This window comes from Cotesia typhae, unplaced genomic scaffold (assembly GCF_013202065.1).
Source record: "Cotesia typhae breed Kobodo isofemale line unplaced genomic scaffold, CoteBio_Ctyphae contig_5, whole genome shotgun sequence".
In the NCBI taxonomy this organism is placed as follows: Eukaryota; Metazoa; Arthropoda; class Insecta; order Hymenoptera; family Braconidae; genus Cotesia; species Cotesia typhae.
In genome coordinates, this window is record NW_027423757.1 from 10,313,466 (window position 1) to 10,331,762 (window position 18,297).

The following is an 18,297-nucleotide window of genomic DNA, read 5'->3' on the forward strand; positions in this document are numbered from 1 at the left end:
AAACTCACATTTCGCAGATTCAAACAGCAACTGCATTTGGCGGGAAAATGGCGCAGCGAATCTCTGAAGCCTTGACACTATACGGAAAAAAAAAACCACTCACTGCACTACTTACACACTAATTTATTATAATAAACACTAAAAACTGAACTTTTACTACTTAGACCCGATTCTGAATAATAAATTTCATTAATCAATACTTTTAAAATATAACAAAGACCGATCGAAAATTGCGCGGTATATATAGGTATACATGACGGTGCTAAAAACCGGCTCACGGATGCCCGAATATTCGAATTCATATTTAAGTAATTGTTAACGGCGGAATAACTGAAATTTATTAGTCTACGCGTTTATCGTCATGAAAAGAACACTTTTGTGTGTTTATTTTGATTAATCTACTCGATATTTACTAAAAAACTTGATAAAACTAGTGGAGAAAATTCGCGTAACGTACTTTTGTTCCGCGCAGTCGCCATGTTGTGAAGCTTGCTGCGCGCGCATGCCGAGTATAACAGAATTGGCCGTTAGAAATTTGAATTAATATTATTAAATTTGTTTTTATAAAATTTTATTTGATAATAATAATAATAATTAATTTTATTATTATAATTATATTAAATATGAAATAAATTAATTAATTATTTTCTAATTTGTCCAATAATTTATGATTTTATAATGTGATAAAAATATGACAAATATAAAAATCAATAATACTGAAGTTAGCATTCAACTGTTAATTTTAAAAATTTTTCCAATAAATCAATTACAATAAAAAAAATGCTTCTAAAAATTTACACAGTAAATTTTATTAATTTTTACATGTGAAACTTTTTAATTTAATTTTTTTTATAATAATTTAATTGCTATAAATATTTAAAAAAATTATGACATAATAAAACTAATTGTTGAGATAAATTAAAAAAAATTAATGCAAAGTTTGCACTTGGCAGAAATATAATTACCAATTAAAATATTGTTCAAATACCAGACAACAATATTATTAAAATAAACCTGAATAACTGAATAATTTCAAGTGTTACGTTTCAAATAAAAGAGTAATAAATTTAAAAATATGACGGGAATATAAAAGAATGAATTATAAAATTTACATAATTTATTCTATTTTATTTTTCTATAAATAATTTTTATGCTTTAAAAAACGGGAATAACAATTGAGTTTTGCGCTATTCAGCCTTTATGTATGCCACAAACCCAGTTTTCGAGCCAATGAATTCTTTGAGTAGCAATAACGTCTTTTCATTACTTTACCATCCAGAAATTATTGATCTTCAAAACTGTAAAAGCTCTTTACAGTTGTTGCGGACTTGATCCAAATTTCCCCACAAAATTCTTTCTTAAAATTAATTCAATGATAGGCAAATAAAAAATAAACAAATATCTGTTGTACTATGATTTGAGTTTTATTAAACAAATTAAATACAAAAGATCTTGTGTTCATTTAAATATCTTTCTGATAGTTACTGTCATCTAATCGCATTTTGTTATAAATAAAACCAACAGGTATTTATATAAATTAAATAATATTAATTAATAAAAACGTGTGGAAGAATAATATTAATAATAATAATTATAATGATATAAACTGTCTATATTTATATAAATATATCCTTTAGTCAAGATTAATTTGCATTCTACGGATTATTATTTTATTTATCGACACGTATTCATATTTTTAAATATATATATTTATTTATTTATAAAGGAGATAGTGGCTGACATTTTGTAAATAAATTAAAAAAATTTATTTATATTTTTATAATTATAGCGAGCAAGTAAAAAATTATATTGTTTTTTAAATGGATATTAAACAGTGAAATGAAATTTTAAAATTTATTTTTTTAAATTACCAAATAATATTTTGTACGTCAACACATGCGATTTTATTTTATTTAATTTCAATAATCAGTACCTGTAAATGCATTTGGAATAAAATAAAAGCGATTAATCGCTGTAATTTATAATAATAATAATTATTATTATTATTACATTGACAGTTCAATGATAATAACAGTAATTAATATTATCATTACCATTTAGAGAGTAGTATCGATAATAAAATTTAAATTACATCTGTACAATTAAATAGTTTAATGTATATATTAATCAATTACCTTTTATACTGAGAGAAATTTAGTATTTTTAATTATTTATTTTGCAATGAAGATGAATATTTTTAGAGATATGTACAGAGATATATATTTTAAAAATTTTTAATTCAATATGTAGATATTTAATATTCCAGGATGTATATATAGGCGTATCGACTAGTCGAACAGTGTCCTTTAATGTCATACTTTTATTATTTTTATTAATGACATTCAAAGTGCGCTGTTTAATGAGCATTTATATATTTTTTTTATTCTTACTTTTATTAATGATCAATTAAGAAATTGAAATAAAAAAATCATTTTATTTAATTTAAGTGTCTAGTTGAGTAACTGAGTGTTTAATTTTTTATTTTAATGCTTTATTTAGTGTGTCAAAAATTTTTGTCAAAGTTAAATAATTTAATTTATTTTAATTGAATTTTTAGATGCAATAATTACTCCAATAGCATAATTTTTAATACAACAGTCCATAATAATTATGATAAATAAATGAAACTAAAATTAGCCGACAGCGAAAAATTTTTATTTTTTTCTTTTTATTAATTAAATTAATAAAAAAATATTTTTAAAAAATTGCACGTGTAGTTTTTTAAATTTTTTACTTGTGGAATTTTTTCAATTAATTTTTTTCTAATAATTTAATTAATAAAAAAAATTTTTTTTAAATTTAGATGTCGGCTAACTTAATTTTCATGATAAATAATACAACAATTATAATTAATTGATAACAAAATATTATATTTGAACTCTATTAATTAGGACATGCAATTATCACAAAAAAAAAATATACCACGAAACGTGTCCAAATATGCAAATACAATAAATAAAATAAAATTTGCATATAAATATTCAAATTCACAATTATTCATAGAATATGATCCTCCAGTTAATTAAAACGCCTACAATAAATATTACGATGAAAATAAATTTAAAATTTATAGTATTAGCATACAAATATCCTGAACATTGCCAATTAATAATTATTACAACTTCTCTTGACTTTCTAAAAATAACTTTTAAACACTCAGTCAAAAACTAGGTAGAACAAACAAAACAGAGACCATTTATGGACACCGTTAACGACGTAATCACTCCTTAAACGGACGATAATTAGGTCCGTTAAATTTAAACAATGGTATACATAATAACCAAAATTATTAATTTTGCATCATAACTCATAATTTAACACTTAACTTTTTACTTCCATCAATCATTAATAATTAATTATAATTTTGAACTGAAGATTTTTATTTTTTAAACTGCAAATTTAACCTCTTAATTATCAATTAATCTTTCGTTTTTGAAATAAAAAAAAAGCCATTACGGCTTTTATATATTATTTCATTCTCCACATATATAATATTAATATTAATAATAATAATATTCAGTATTAATGTCAGCTTAACTCTATTCTAAGCTATTTACACAAACTTACAAACTATAATTATACTTTAAATTCCTTTTACAAACTAACTTATAAATAAATATAATACAGGTGCCGGTAAATAATTATTCGGCATTTTAAAAAGGATATTTAACATCTTTGGATTCAATTTATTACACATTTATATATATTTATATATAACTGATTTGTAATATATTTCTAGTCACTCAAATAAAACTTTATTTCATTTGAATGATTAGATATAATTAAATAATCATAATTAAATTTGAGTAAAATAAAATTTACCAAACTTTTTGTTCGTCTTCATAATTTATAGTAAATATATTTATTATTATTATTCAGTACTAGAGTAAAAGCGATCAGCATAGTATATTTTAAATGATATACTTTTTTCTTTTATCATAGGCTTTCCTCATCCTCAATCTTTACACCCGTGATTCATACACTTTAATTAATCAAAATTAATCATACATGTATATATATATTTTTTTTTATTTTATGTATATATATATATATGTATTTTTTTTTATCAGTTATCATTGTCGGGTACGTGACAGGAAATATTATAGATCAATGCGTGTATGGTCCGGAGTACAAGGAAGCACTAAATAACATGCGGTTGTTATTTATTTATTCGCATTATTTTTTTTTTTCTTTAAATATATACTTTTTTTCTTTTGTTTTTATCTATTCACAATTATTTGTCTTAGATATGTCCTATCCGCTCGCTAGTCTGACTCACACCACTAGTAAAGTACAAAAAATAAATAGTAGAAAATAATTAATACAATATAAAAAATTAATATAAACAAACAAACAGAGGACGGTCAGGAATTGGTGAATTTTTCTGGTCTTTTTTATCTTCTATTGATTGCTGACTTTGTTTTTTTTTTTTTCTTCATATTGGCTCTTTATTTACACTGCTGACACTTGAGCTTCGTCGTCATCTAAAACAAATTGTAATCCCAATTATTTATTGTTATTTTTTTTTTTTTTACTTACACTGAAAAAAAATTTTTAGAATTGATTTAAATTTTTTTACCAGTGCAAAATTTTTAAATTAAAAATGATGCAGTTAAAAAAATTTTAATTATAATTAATTTTAGTGTGATAAAAAAAAATGACAACGAATGCAGGCAGACTAAGTACAAGCAATAACAGTTACTAAAATAAAAATTATGTAAAATAAAATTAAAAGTACTATGTACAAATAAAAATGTAAAATTAGTAATTATTTTGTAATATGTTATCACGATAAAATCTCGGTTTTTTTTTGTTTTTTTTACAATATACAATACAAAGCAGGCAACTATAATAATAATCTATCAAGTGACTGCAAATATGCTGACTGTGATGTTTAAATAGATATTGGCAAGCATTTGGTGCATCTGATTATCAGAGTGATTATAAATGCGTAGTCATGAGAGTGATGTTAATTATTAAGTATGCACAATATACGTTTACATTATTATTATTTTATAAAATTTTTTTTTTATAAATAAATATATTTTATAAATAAAAATATAAATTAAAATAGTAAATGATAAAGTTAATAAATTAATAATAAAAAGAAGACCAGACTAAAGTAGAGAAAGAAGAATAAAATAAAATAAAATAAGAAATATAATACAAGATATGACGTAAAATATTATTATCCCGTGGAATATAATAAATATAAAGAACAAAGTTGCAATTAAATGTAAGTGAACAAAGAAACTAGCAAAAATAAAGATAGTTTACACTTTGATGGCCATCACCTAACGGATTTTTGTTCTAGACTATGATATAATATAATATATAATATAAAATATAAAAATTTATAAATATAAAATTTCTACGATACAATAGTTTTAGTTTGTGATAATTTTACCGGCGAAAATAATGTTAATATAAAAAATATAACAGTATTGAACAACAATACTTATAAAAATTTATGAGTGTTATTTATAATATATAATATAAAAATATGGACATGAGGAATGCCAGTGAGTATAATCCAAAGACATGAAGAATAATTTAATGTAATAATTTAAAATTGTGTATTAGGCGTTACTGCAGTACCATCTTCGTGATTGGTGCGATAAGTGACTCCTTCGTGGCTGTGGGCTCTGCCCAGCCTGTGCAATCTTGCCATCTGAGCGGCGACTTTGTACGCTGGAAGCTGTCGACACTGCCCAGGAGCACCGCCTGGGAGCACTCCAGGTCGCTGGATTATCGAGGAGTTATTGTTCATAAAAGAGGTTGTCCCTGCGCTATGATGCATCACTCCTGTTCCGAATCCAAACCCAGCTCCCGTACAACCTGAAAGCCCTTCACTCTGGGTCTCGTTCTTCATTTACAGATTTTTATTATTATTTATCACCCTATCGGATTTTTTTTTTTTTTAACTTGAAGATTTTGAAAAATTGAAGTTTTAATTCTTCAAAATAATCAAGCAAATTATCGCCGATCCCTGGTTACTAAACATTTTAAGGCCATTAATTTAAAAACCACACTAGCAAATGAACTCTGATTAACGACTGCAATATCGGTTTTCCAAAAAAAAATTCCAGTTTGTTTATTTACAAAATTTTCTGAGAAAAAATCCTGGAAAGCACCAGTAGAAGAAAGATGAAGAAAGAAAATTTGAAAAAAAAAATAGTAATAATAATAATAATGATGATAAGTAAAATTGTAGTAAAAATAACAGCAGTCACAAATAACAACATACACACCTGGAAACAGCGGCAACACCACCAGCAACAGCAACAGTTGTTAATAAAATAAAGACAAGACAACCCACGAAAAAGTACTCAGTATTTTTAAGCCAACCAGTCAAGTAGCAAAAACTCATAAATATAATGACATTGACAATTTACATGGTTGTTAGCGTGCTCAAACTAGCTCTTCAGCCAAGCGATTATGCCTTACAAATGTAACATGTACATGTATATTTATTATTTATAATTATAATTATAAAGAAAAAAAAAAGACAGAGGTAGTGAAGTATATTTTAAGGACAAGGAGTATAGTAGTAGTCCGGTGGTTAATGACAGCATGAATGTAAGTGGATGCCATGACCAAATAAAAAGGAGACATGCCGGTCCTTTGTCGACTCACCTCGAGAGGGTGGCGGTGGCGGTGGTGGTGGTGGTGATGATTGGGATTGTTGGTGATGATGGTGATGATGGTGATGATGTAGATGATGATGATGATGTTGTTGTTGATTCTGATGATTATGCGTATGGTTGATTGGAAGCGGAGGTAGCACTGCTACTGCGTGGGGGAATGGAGGCAATCCACCTCTTACCGATCCTGCACCACAATTTTTAATAACCCAACTACTCTACTTTCTGTTTGTTTCTTTTTCTTTGTCGATAGTTTATCGTCAGAGATTTTATTAAGATAAAAATGACCCCTCTGTTTTTTTTATTTTTAAAATTTAGAAATAAAACCATTACCGGCAAAAATTCAGATTTAAATTAAAAAAAATATGTATAATGATAATTATTAAATATAATTGCTCGTCTATTGGCCAATTAGAAGAAAAAAAATTTTTTTACAGTGAACTATAAAGAAATAAAATTTTGCTTTGTTGAATAATGAATTTTGTTAAATTGCGCTGTATTTTTTTAACTATTGACATTTTTTTTAAATTTAAGCTCATCCCGATGTTACACTCATCAAGAGCTTTCATTTGAGTACCCACATGCATTTTGATATATTTTTCATATATACATATATATAATATATATAAATATATGAAAAATTGATGTGGGTACTCAAATAAAAGGTCTCGATGAGTATAACATCGGGATGAACTTATATCTTCAAAAATGTCAATAGTTCACAAGATACAAGGTCATTTCTTAATTACGTATCTAAAGAAGAGCATTTTTGAATGCAGCCTAAATACTTATTATAATAAATTGAATATTTATTGCAATTAAATAATAAATTTTTAATCCAATTTTTTAGTAACTAGCCAATAAAAGAGTAATACAATTTAAAACAGTAAGTAAAAGATAAAAAATATAAACCCCAAGTCTTAGCTTGACAAAGCGCTTAAGCAATCCTCGACAATTAGACACCAAATACCATAGAAGCAATAGAATGACAGATGAACAAGAATAAAGCTTTATAATTATATAATAATAATTTAATGATTAAATGTATAACGCGATGGCAGAAAATAAAATGTATCTGCCATGGGACATACGATATTTATTAATAAAAATTTATAAAATACTCGATTGATAAAAAATTCCGAAAAAATCAAACCCGTTGATAAATGCAAAAAATAATAATTAATGTTTAATAATAATAATAATAATAATAATAATAATAAAATATTAATAGTATCTGTGGTGGGTGTACTCGGAGTTACATACCTTGCATGGATGAATGCCGTCTCTGGGGCGGTGGAGGACTCCCACCAGCTTCGACGCTGCTCCCGCTGTGGCTATCCAACTGTGTACTGTGACCACTGTCACTACTCGTCACCGAACCTACACAGACGTCGGCAACATACTTCTATCACAACACTATTTCAGCCCAACCAATACACCTCCTTTTAATCCTTAATACTTTAATCTAATCTAATCTAGGCTATTACTTATATTTATTTATTTATACTTATTTGTTATTATTGCATAATATCACTAATAATAACAATATTAATAACGTAATATTTGTTACTTAATATTATCATTATTATTGCGTATTACATCAACAAAACAGTTAACTAACAGCCCTGATGACAATATAAAAGCTCTACATGTATGTCCCATGGTGACAACATTCGGATCGTTATCTCATAATGTTTAATTCCATTATTATATATATATTATTATTATTATGATCAGACCTGTTTATTTATCTGTACTGATCATTTTGATATTATTTGATTGCAAAAATAGATTTTTTTTATTTATAAATTTAATCAAGATGCTAGTAGATGCTCATAAATGTATGACATGAAACATTTAATATGAATGAATATTATTAATGTTTTAAATAATAATAAAAAATGAATATTTAAATAAATATATTGCGTAACAATTGTGCAACGTGCATAACAATTAAAATAGTCAAAAAAATAAATAAATAAATTTTTAATATAACGTACGATCCGATCCGTGTATGAACGAGCAACGAAAGTGCACCATGGTTCAAGACAAAAGTGTAAGCCGTTCCCTAGTTTGTTAAATTTATATTAAGCTAATTATAATTTATTTTATTTGTTACTGTTATTGTATTTGTACTGTGTTGATCGTGTAATCGCGACTAGAAGAAAACGATAAGTATTTAAGTTGACAATAAGTCACGACTTACCACTAGTCAGTGTCTTTCTTAAAGGCTGGAGATTACTGAGACTAGTGACACTACTGCTTTCGGCGCTAAGATCCACTGGAGGCGGTAAACCAGAAGGTGTATCGCTGTGCGACCTTTCATGCATCGGCATTCGGCTGCCAGAGCCTACTCTTCTAGGTGCTCCAGGACTTGGTTCCAATCCGCTCGAATGCAAAGCTAGACCTGGAACTGGCAGCGCGGGACAGTGCTTTGGTTGGTATGGTCGGGTCTTGTGGGGGTCTGATAGAGCTAGCATTTTTCGTACTGCTTGGGGTGATGCTGCTCCGAATTTTGTTCCTGGAATGTATTATTCAATTAGTTTTTAGTTGGAGATATAAATTTTATTGGCATTCATTATTCAAAAATAATTAATTGATCAATTATATTGGTGGTAATTGGAAAAGTTAATTACTTTTTATTACTAACAGAATTTATAGATCATAATTGGTAGTAATAATAAATTAATGCTATACTAGCACTATGTGACTGCCATGACTTGTGAATTATAAATAAATAAAATTTTGCTTTATTAAATAATAACTTTTGTTTAATTGCACTGTACTTTCTTAACTATTGACATTTATAAATATATAAGCTCATCCCGATGTTACACTCATCAAAAGCTTTCATTTGAGTACCAACATGCATTTTGATATATTTTTCATATATACATATATCAAATATATATAAATATATGAAAAATGGATGTGGGTACTCAAATGAAAGGTCTTGATGAGTATAACATCGGGATGAACTTATATCTTTAAAAATGTCAAAAGTTTACAAGATACAAGGTAATTTCTTAATTATGTATCTAGAGATAAAGCATTTTATCTTTTAAAATTCCTTAAATTTAATAATTTTGCCAATTTAATTTACTAGTTTGAAAAATTTTTCAACAATATAAAATATTCATTAATTTTTTAAATAATCCAATGAATTTATTATATAACAGGCACGTAATTACTATCAATAGAATGAACCAAAAAAAAAATTATTATTATTATTATTATTATAAACTAATTTTTATCAATGAAATACCTTGTATGCTTTTTCTGCCCTCACTGGTACTACTGGCACTACTAGTAGTAGAAAGCGTGGGTGAAGGATGCCTTCTGCCCCGACTTCCTGATAGAGGAACAGCCGCAGCAACAGCAACCGCACCCGCATGTGGCTCACAATCGACTGACAACGCGTGTAAACGTTCCTCATCCGTGATAACCTTCATATTCGCCAAGTAGGCCTTGACCCGTCTAACCATCTGAGCTTCCTCGAACATTTTTTTGGGATTCGGCGCGGCAGCTGACTTTTTCCTCCTTTTAACCGTCGCAGTTTGACCACCCTGGTTCCCAGTCGTCATTTGATTAAGCGCGACCATCGCAGAACTAGGAGGCTGACCACCGCGCTCTAACATCGTCAGCAAATCATACGGCGACGAGCACATATTTGTAAGTGCCCTCACCTCCTTGGCAATCATTCTCAGTTTTTCAAAGTTAACTAAATTCTCGACTCTAGAATCATTTCCCAGATGAATGAACGTCAAGTCTTTCTTCACCACCGGATAGAAGGGAATTATTGGCGGTTGCGTCTGTTCAGAAGCCACTAGCTGGCGATACTTGCTCATATTCCTGCTGGGGTCCATCAGTTCTTGCAGGTCACTGAACAACCTTTGATACTTGCTGGGTAATTTCTCCCAAGAGGCTCTTAGACGTGAGACAGCTCCATGACCCAGACCAGAAATAATCGCAAACATTGAATTGAAATTTTTACACTCTTTGCACTGGCGGGCAATTTTAATAAACTGTTTTATTATTTTACTACGTCTGACGAGATTGTGTTCAGAGCAAACCTCCGTGACAACCCAAAACATCTCTCTGTTGACTAGTTCCGCGAATTGGCTGAGCATCGGTATCCCATAGCGACTCTTCAGCTCAAACAAATCATCCACGTACTCCGTAGACTCTATTTGCCGGAAAATACTAAAGTCCTGGAGTGTCAGCTGGATTGCAACTTCTACGGCGTTTAGTTGTAAAAAATGTACTTGGGACTCACGTATCAACTCAGGTGCCTGTTCGTCGGCTACCAACGTCTCAGAAACGCCGTTTGTCTTAAGGTAGTAGCGTGAGCTTAAGCCTATCCTCTCGGCCAAATTTTGCAGCTGATCTGGCAGTCTTCGCTGCTTAATCATTCCGCCTTCGGCGACACTTACTTCTGCCAGGGAATAATTCGAGCTGCTCTCTGTTCCCAACCCAAACTCTTGCAACGCAAGCATAACAACTTCATGAGCTGTCGTTACTTGATGTACTAGAAGATATTTGCAAGTCTGATCAGCTTTGTAGACTTTCAGTACGTGCTCGGGATAATCTGGCGCTCTCAAATCATCGTAGCAGTATATCGAGGTTAAATCGGGATTACTGCGGGAATGATAAAGGTTCGAGGAATTCTGGAGTCCCGTTCCCGGGGGCGTGTGAGGAGGTGCCAGCGAATCATCAGCATGCATACCATCGTTGATAATGTTCTTTGGCAATATGTTCATCTTCATTAGCGCTTTTTGAAATCGCCTTTTTGGTCCCAGTGTCATGAACCCCTTGTGTTCTTTCTTGGAGTCCTTGCAAGGCGAGCCGTTGTTGTCGGGAATCAGCAAGGGCACTCCGCCGACCATGGGGTTGAGCTGCCCTCCAGGCGTCAACGGGTCCACGTGAGTCGACAGCCTGGAGCGCGGGTCACTTGGTATTCGCGGGATTTCGGGTTTGTTTACTCGTCCACGTGGTCGCGGCGAGTTGTCGGGCATTTGCAGCATTTCTTTGAATGCCAGGAGATTAGATTTAACTGTAATACTGAGATGCGTTGAACCACGCAGAATTTCTAGGGCTCTCGCGTGACTCACGTGCTCGAAGCGCTGGCCATTAACTTCTAAAATTTGGTCTCCGCGCTTCAGTCCTACGTCTTCGGCCTTGGAGTTCTTGTCAACTTTGGATATGAAGATTCCGAACCCACGTTCGTATCCTCCAAGTATACTGAAATTCAGCACCTCGTCTCGGTTTGGCCTCGCTAGAGTTATGTTGCGCGTTCGCGCTTTTGCAGCACATGCAATGTTTAATAATCTGAAAAATAAAATAAATTACAATTAATGAATAATGTTTTGTCTTAAGGAGGTATTCTGATCTATAAATTTGAAAAAATCACTTCATTAGCTGATAATTTTTTTAATTTTTTGTTTTTTCTTTTTTGTATTTTTGAAATATTAAGAAATATATAAAAAAAATCGATCGGAAAAATATTGATTCTCTAAAAATGTTCTCAAATTCATGATTCTAGACCAGAATACCCCCTTAATCAACAAGTGTCTGGATAATTTTTCATTAAAAAAAAAAAAATATACAATTGATAAAATAAAAAAAATAAATAAATAAATAAATTGCCACTAAAGATAAAAATTTACCTCTGTTGACCCTGCATTTTTTCGCGCTCAAGGCCAGCCTCGAATGCTTCTAAAAATTCCATCATCGCCGGGTCTGTTTCAAAGTCCGTGAAATGATTATTGACCCACAGCAAAACGACACGTGCAACGCGATCTTTGACCTGTGGCTGGGCAAACCATTCGAGCAATTGATCGGCAACCAGCAGCGGGCTGTCAATGAACGTTCGGTGGGTCAGCAGGAAATCCTCGACATACGTCGGGTCTGTAATACTGTTTTCTTCAATAAGTTGTAGCATCAGCCGCTCAGGTGTCCCACGAATCACAACGTGACCGCGTCTTGTTCCACCGTCCAAGGCGCCTCTCAGCTCGGTAACCAAAATCACTCGACCGTTCTCTTCATGTCGCCTCGTGTTTTCTTCCCCCTGATGCTGGATGCGAAAATAGTCAGCTTGTGTCACACAAACAAATTGGCAGTCATTGCACCTAAAGCAAGAACAAAACAAATAAATGAAAATTTTCCAAAACAATCCCGACTAATAAATATTTAATATGTAATACGTATAATGTATCTCTTAAATGTCAACAGCAACTGTTTAGCAAGTACACAATGTAATTTATAATTTATAATCTATATACACGCAAGACAGAAACATATAAAGAGAAAAAAAGAGAGAGAAGAAGGATAATAAGCATTTATTTAAATCCTACCCACTGCACAGCAATTGCAATGACAATTAAACGTGATCACGACTAGTAATTGCTATAAAGTATACCGTTGACGTCTCATCAGACAGATGATTTGTTTACTTACTTTGTTCGCATAACTCCTCGGTGTAGCAATCGCTCCATTGTTGGCAAAATTCCAAAACTATCACCAAGATGTAATTGCTCCACATCGCCATTACTATGTTCTATTTCAACAGCACCATTTATCAGCACACTCCAACTATCTAATTCCTCGCCATCAGTCAGTACGATCATCCCGGCGCTCTCCACCACTGCGAATACCATTACCGCACACAGTGCACGTCTCACGGCCAAGGTCATATTCGTGAATGCCTTTAAATGTTGCGTGAACTCTAGCAGGATCTCGATATCTTCCTCGGTTCGCTCTGCTGGATCTTTTTCCAGGCATTCACGCACGGTATCGCGAACAGTCAGGCTCTGAAATTTATAAAATCGTTATTCCAACTTTCAATCATTGTTATTAGAATAAAATTAAAGTTATTCAAGTTTTTATTCATGATTTATATAGTACATAAAATCGGTTCTTGTTTTCAGAATATTTAATATTTTATTTTCATACTACTTTTCGCCGCTTTCGCTTTTTCTTTCTCAGGTACTACAACAGACACTAATAATTATTTCAATTTAAATACACTTATAATTTCTTCTGTTTTTAGTATCACCTCACAATAATTAAAAATGAGATAAATTTATTTTATTAATTTAATAGTTGACAATTTTATAGATAAATTTAACAGTTGATATTTATAATTGAGGTAATTTTTATTAGTGTATTTAAATTAGTTTAATTTGATCTGTTAATTAAATTATTACTAATTTTTAATATTTTTATATATAATTGAATTGTAATTATTATTACTGTCTGTTGTAATACCTGAGGAAGCTGCGAAAGTGTCGAAACGTAGTATAAAAATTAAATAAACATAAAATATTAAATATCCTAAAGACAAAAACTGATTTAATGTACCATAAAATTAAAGTTTGTAGCTACAAAGAATTATCTGTCAATTACCAAGACTAAAATTTTTATAATATTTTAAAATAATACTTAAACATTGCTATTTAGATAGATAAATTAAATATGTTGGTATTGGCAATTGACTTGTATAATTTATTGCTTTTACGACCCTCTGAATGGTAGTTTAAGTCGAAAAAAATGATAAATAAAATAAAATTGAAGATTTAATTATATACTGCAGACTATGTGCTCTGTACTCGGAGTTATTTCATCTACAGAATTATTTAATATGATTACTGGCTAGATTTAATACAAGATAAGTGACCAATTACGTACGTCCATGCTCTCAGCAAGATCTTCCTCCTCATCGCTGTCTACTATCGACTCGACGAGGCCAGAGAAGTCGACCTCGTCGTTGTCCGCGTCCAAAGATCCCTGGACCGACGTCATTGTGTCTGACCCGCTGTACGCCGAGCTGGTGTCGCTTGAATGACTACTCCTGTTCGACTTTTGGTACAGCTCCGGCCGGCTCGTCAGCCCCGGTGCAAACTGAAATCAAGAACAAATTATTAGCTTGCAATGTGAGCTTATATTGAGACAAGACAGTTTAATAATAAATAGAAACCACCAGAACTGTAGTTGCACCATAATCATAAATCATACCGAGACTTTTAGTCACTCAATAAAGACAATGCATTTCAACAATTGCTTTGTGGGTATATTAATCATCGGTCATATCAATCTACATACACACGCGCAATTTATTTCACTTGCGCACACACGCATCGGCTTAATCTTCTTTATATTATATTATGAGGATTACATAAACCTTTTTAATAAAAGTTTACAAGCTTTAAATTAAAAACTATAAATTGGTGATTGTATCAAACCCAATTATCAATATTATTATTGGTTATTTTGTTTTAATAGATATCATTGGCCAGTCGGTCAAAGTCAATTTTTTTTTAAACATTCTCATCTTTAATCTTGAGTGGAAAATAATTATTTTTCATTACATAAATTGACTTTTTATTTTTAAAAAAACTGGTTATACAAATTTAATAATATTTTTCCTTTCAATAATAATTTATCTGTTTAAAAGAAAACAAAAGGTTTGTGCTAACTGTTAATTCTAGTATTATTATTTATTATGAATCATAAATCATAAAGCACTACTGTGAGTAAAACCAGTAAATTTCAAGTACAATTGGTTTCAGGTTATTCAGAACAATTACACAGTAAAAAATTTTTGTGTTAAATATTCAACACTTTTATTTGTAAATTTAACATTTTTTTTATTAAATCAATACAAAAAATTATTAAATATTTAACATAAAAATTTTTGACACAAAAAAAAAAAATTGCAATAAATATTTAAATAAATCCATAATTTTTTTTTTTTCGTAGTAAAAATAAAAAATTGTTATTTAAAACCCAAAACAACTTGGTGTTGACGTTTCGATGACCCTGAGTCCACGTGACCTTTCCAGTCCGTATAAATTTTAATATTTATATTTATAAACAACAATATATATATATCAGAGAACAAAACGACAGTACCGATCGAGGCGAGGAGCAAAATACCAAGAATGGGCGTGATTGTCGTATTGACGGTAAGGTTAGGACGCTGGGCATCATGACATCATGATGAAAAGAGTGTATATAATATGTACACTGGATGACAATTGACAATTGATAGATGCAACACACCCACATGGGTGCTCCATCAGCAAAACAAAACAGCTCGAGTTTAAGAATGCGAAATCGCTCAATTGTTTTTTCTATTTTCACCATAAAATGCAAACTGAATCGTGAATCTGGAATTTAATATAGTTTACATTAAACTTGATGAGAATGAGAATTGAGTTCAGTATTTAATTCAGCACCCAAGTGACAGTCATTGAAGCGAATTGTCGAATCAGGTAAACCGATATCTAGATAAGATAAATAAAAATAAAAATAGATACGGTAGTGTCCCCCTACCTACACTATCTCAGGGAAATGTTTAATGCAATGGACTTTTAGGTGTACACGGTACACCGTGAAAGGAGCGTGCCTCACCAAGGCCATTTTGAGCTAGCACGAGATTTCCGCGCTTCACATCTATAATCCACATACTTCATTCTTACATTCACAATCTAAAACATACATTATTTTAATATCAACATAAATATATCTCTTTAAATGTTGATATAAATTATAGATAAAATATATTGTGTATTAATTTAATCAGAATCAGTCTGTATTGATGACACTGAAGTTAGCAGACGTCTAAAAATTTTTGATTTTGTTTTTTTAATTAAATTACAACTAAAAAAATATTTCTAAAAAATTTCACTTACAATTTAACACGTGACATTTTTTTTTTATCTTTTTACTTGATATTTTATCAATAAAAAATTTTGAAATGTCGGCTAACTTCATTTTCATCTATATTGATGCATAACTCACTTGGTACATGCCAAAGGCATCCATCGCTGTTGTCACTGCACAATATTTCAATTAAATATCATCTAAATTTATTTTTAATTGCCGACATATTAAGTCTGTAGGTCACCAATTAATTTAATTTTTTTTTTTTTTTTTTTTTTTCAATTATCTGCAAAGTTAATTCAATAATTTATAATTAATAAATAAATAAACAAAAATGAAAAATTTTTTACGCACATCACGATCACAAAACAAAAACTTGTCGCTCTAATTCACTTACATACGTGTAGTAATTTAGTAATTGCAATTACACTAGAATTATGAGTAGGACACCAAGTTAGAATTGGAATTAAAAAATAGATTGGTGGAGTATCAACCGGCAGTAGCTTTCATTGTATAGTATCTCTACTCAGTAGCCATTTGTGCAGCATATCCGTGGAAATTTTAATAATAATAATTGTAATATTTACAGTGTTTATTATTAAATTGCGGAAGAATATTTATGACACGTAAAAATTAATTGGAGTGTTGAACACATGCTGGAACTGGTACTCGGTAAGTATTGATGATAGTTATCAATTGGATGAAAATAATATAAACAAAATGTCTTGGTCTGAGTCTTGAGTTGTCTTGTTGTTCCCCTTCTTATTAAATATTCCGTCTGTTCACAGTCACAGCATTGAGCATACGCACTCCTGACTATAGAGTGTGGTACCTCGGATCCGTACACACAACAAACACCAGCGCAACTAATATAATAACCAGCGGCCAACGAAAACCAAGTTAATAGTATATTCGAGATCTGTAGTGAGTAACTGAACAAAATGACAATAGTGACAATGCGCCGTCGCAGAACTGCCACGATGTCTCGGCCAATCATTGAGCGAATAACATGAGTCATGTGACCGATGTTAGAACTGGGAATACCAGGAACGTATCGACTACGGAGAAAGATTTTTATGGGGCTCCACCTGTAGCTTCTCTTTCAAAAAAAATTTTTTTTTTTTTTTTTTTTTTTGTACCAAAAAAGTTGCTTTTTTATCTTATTAAAAAATTTTCTGGTTATATATATTTTATTTTATGAATTTTTTAAAGCTTAAAAAAAATTATGAAGATACTTTTTTTTTTAAGAAGAAATTTCTTTTTATTGATGAGAAGAAAAAAATTTTTTTTTGATTTAATTTTTTGTGAAAATTAATTTTTTAAAATTGGAAAATTTTTATTGATAATTATGACAGTCTTTTGACATTATATAAACAATAACATATTTTATCTTGTTAGAAAATTTTATTTTAGGAATTTTTTGTCTAAATTGAAGCGAAAATTTATTTTTTGAAGCTTGAAAAAAAATTGTAAAGATATTTTTTTTTAAAGAAGAAATTTTTTTTTATTTATGAGAAGAAAAAATTTTTTTGGTTGAATTTTTTGTGGAAATTAATTTTTTGAAGTTAGAAAATTTTTACTGATGAGTATGACAGTTTTTTGGCATTTAACAAGACATAACATGATAAGTAATTATAATCTGATGATTTTGATAAATAAATTAGAGCAAAAAAAATTTAATTAAAAAATTTCATCTTCAAAAGCTGTAAAAAATTATACCTGCAATTTTTTAAAAACAATTTTCTAGACCTAGTTTATTTTTCAAAAGAAAATATAATAATCATTTTTGTTTTAGGATTTGTTGGAAGATAAAAGATTATTCAAAGACCGATATTTTTTAAAAAAGTTATTGGAGGTAAATATGTTTGAAGTGTTATGATTTATGAGGGTTGGAAAATTGTTTTGGAATGTGTCCAAGTACAAGAAAATATATAAATCGCAACGAGATGAAGGACGGAAAAAGATGGAAAAGATATTGGTGCTTTATGTT

The 18,297-nt window shown here is 30.0% G+C and overlaps 1 protein-coding gene across 8 annotated transcripts in view; it reads right to left on the reverse strand.

Annotated features, from left to right (window-relative positions):
• Positions 1 to 4,416: 4,416 nt before the first annotated feature.
• LOC141531577 (rap guanine nucleotide exchange factor 6) overlaps positions 4,417 to 18,297 on the reverse strand; it is a 102,771-nt gene continuing 88,890 nt past the window's right edge. For 4 of the 8 annotated variants that reach the window (XM_074249471.1, XM_074249479.1, XM_074249472.1 and 1 more), the window contains 8 exons: positions 14,331 to 14,543; positions 13,101 to 13,453; positions 12,311 to 12,772; positions 9,910 to 11,972; positions 8,851 to 9,165; positions 7,908 to 8,024; positions 5,599 to 5,838; positions 4,417 to 4,484 (listed from right to left, as the gene is read on the reverse strand). In XM_074249471.1, the coding sequence (XP_074105572.1) occupies positions 4,453 to 4,484; positions 5,599 to 5,838; positions 7,908 to 8,024; positions 8,851 to 9,165; positions 9,910 to 11,972; positions 12,311 to 12,772; positions 13,101 to 13,453; positions 14,331 to 14,543 (3,795 nt within the window). In that variant the 3' untranslated portion in view covers positions 4,417 to 4,452. Of the gene's footprint in view, positions 4,485 to 5,598; positions 5,839 to 7,907; positions 8,025 to 8,850; positions 9,166 to 9,909; positions 11,973 to 12,310; positions 12,773 to 13,100; positions 13,454 to 14,330; positions 14,544 to 16,445; positions 16,606 to 18,297 lie in introns of those variants that run through there. The other 4 variants (XM_074249478.1, XM_074249473.1, XM_074249475.1 and 1 more) reach the window with 4 other exon arrangements.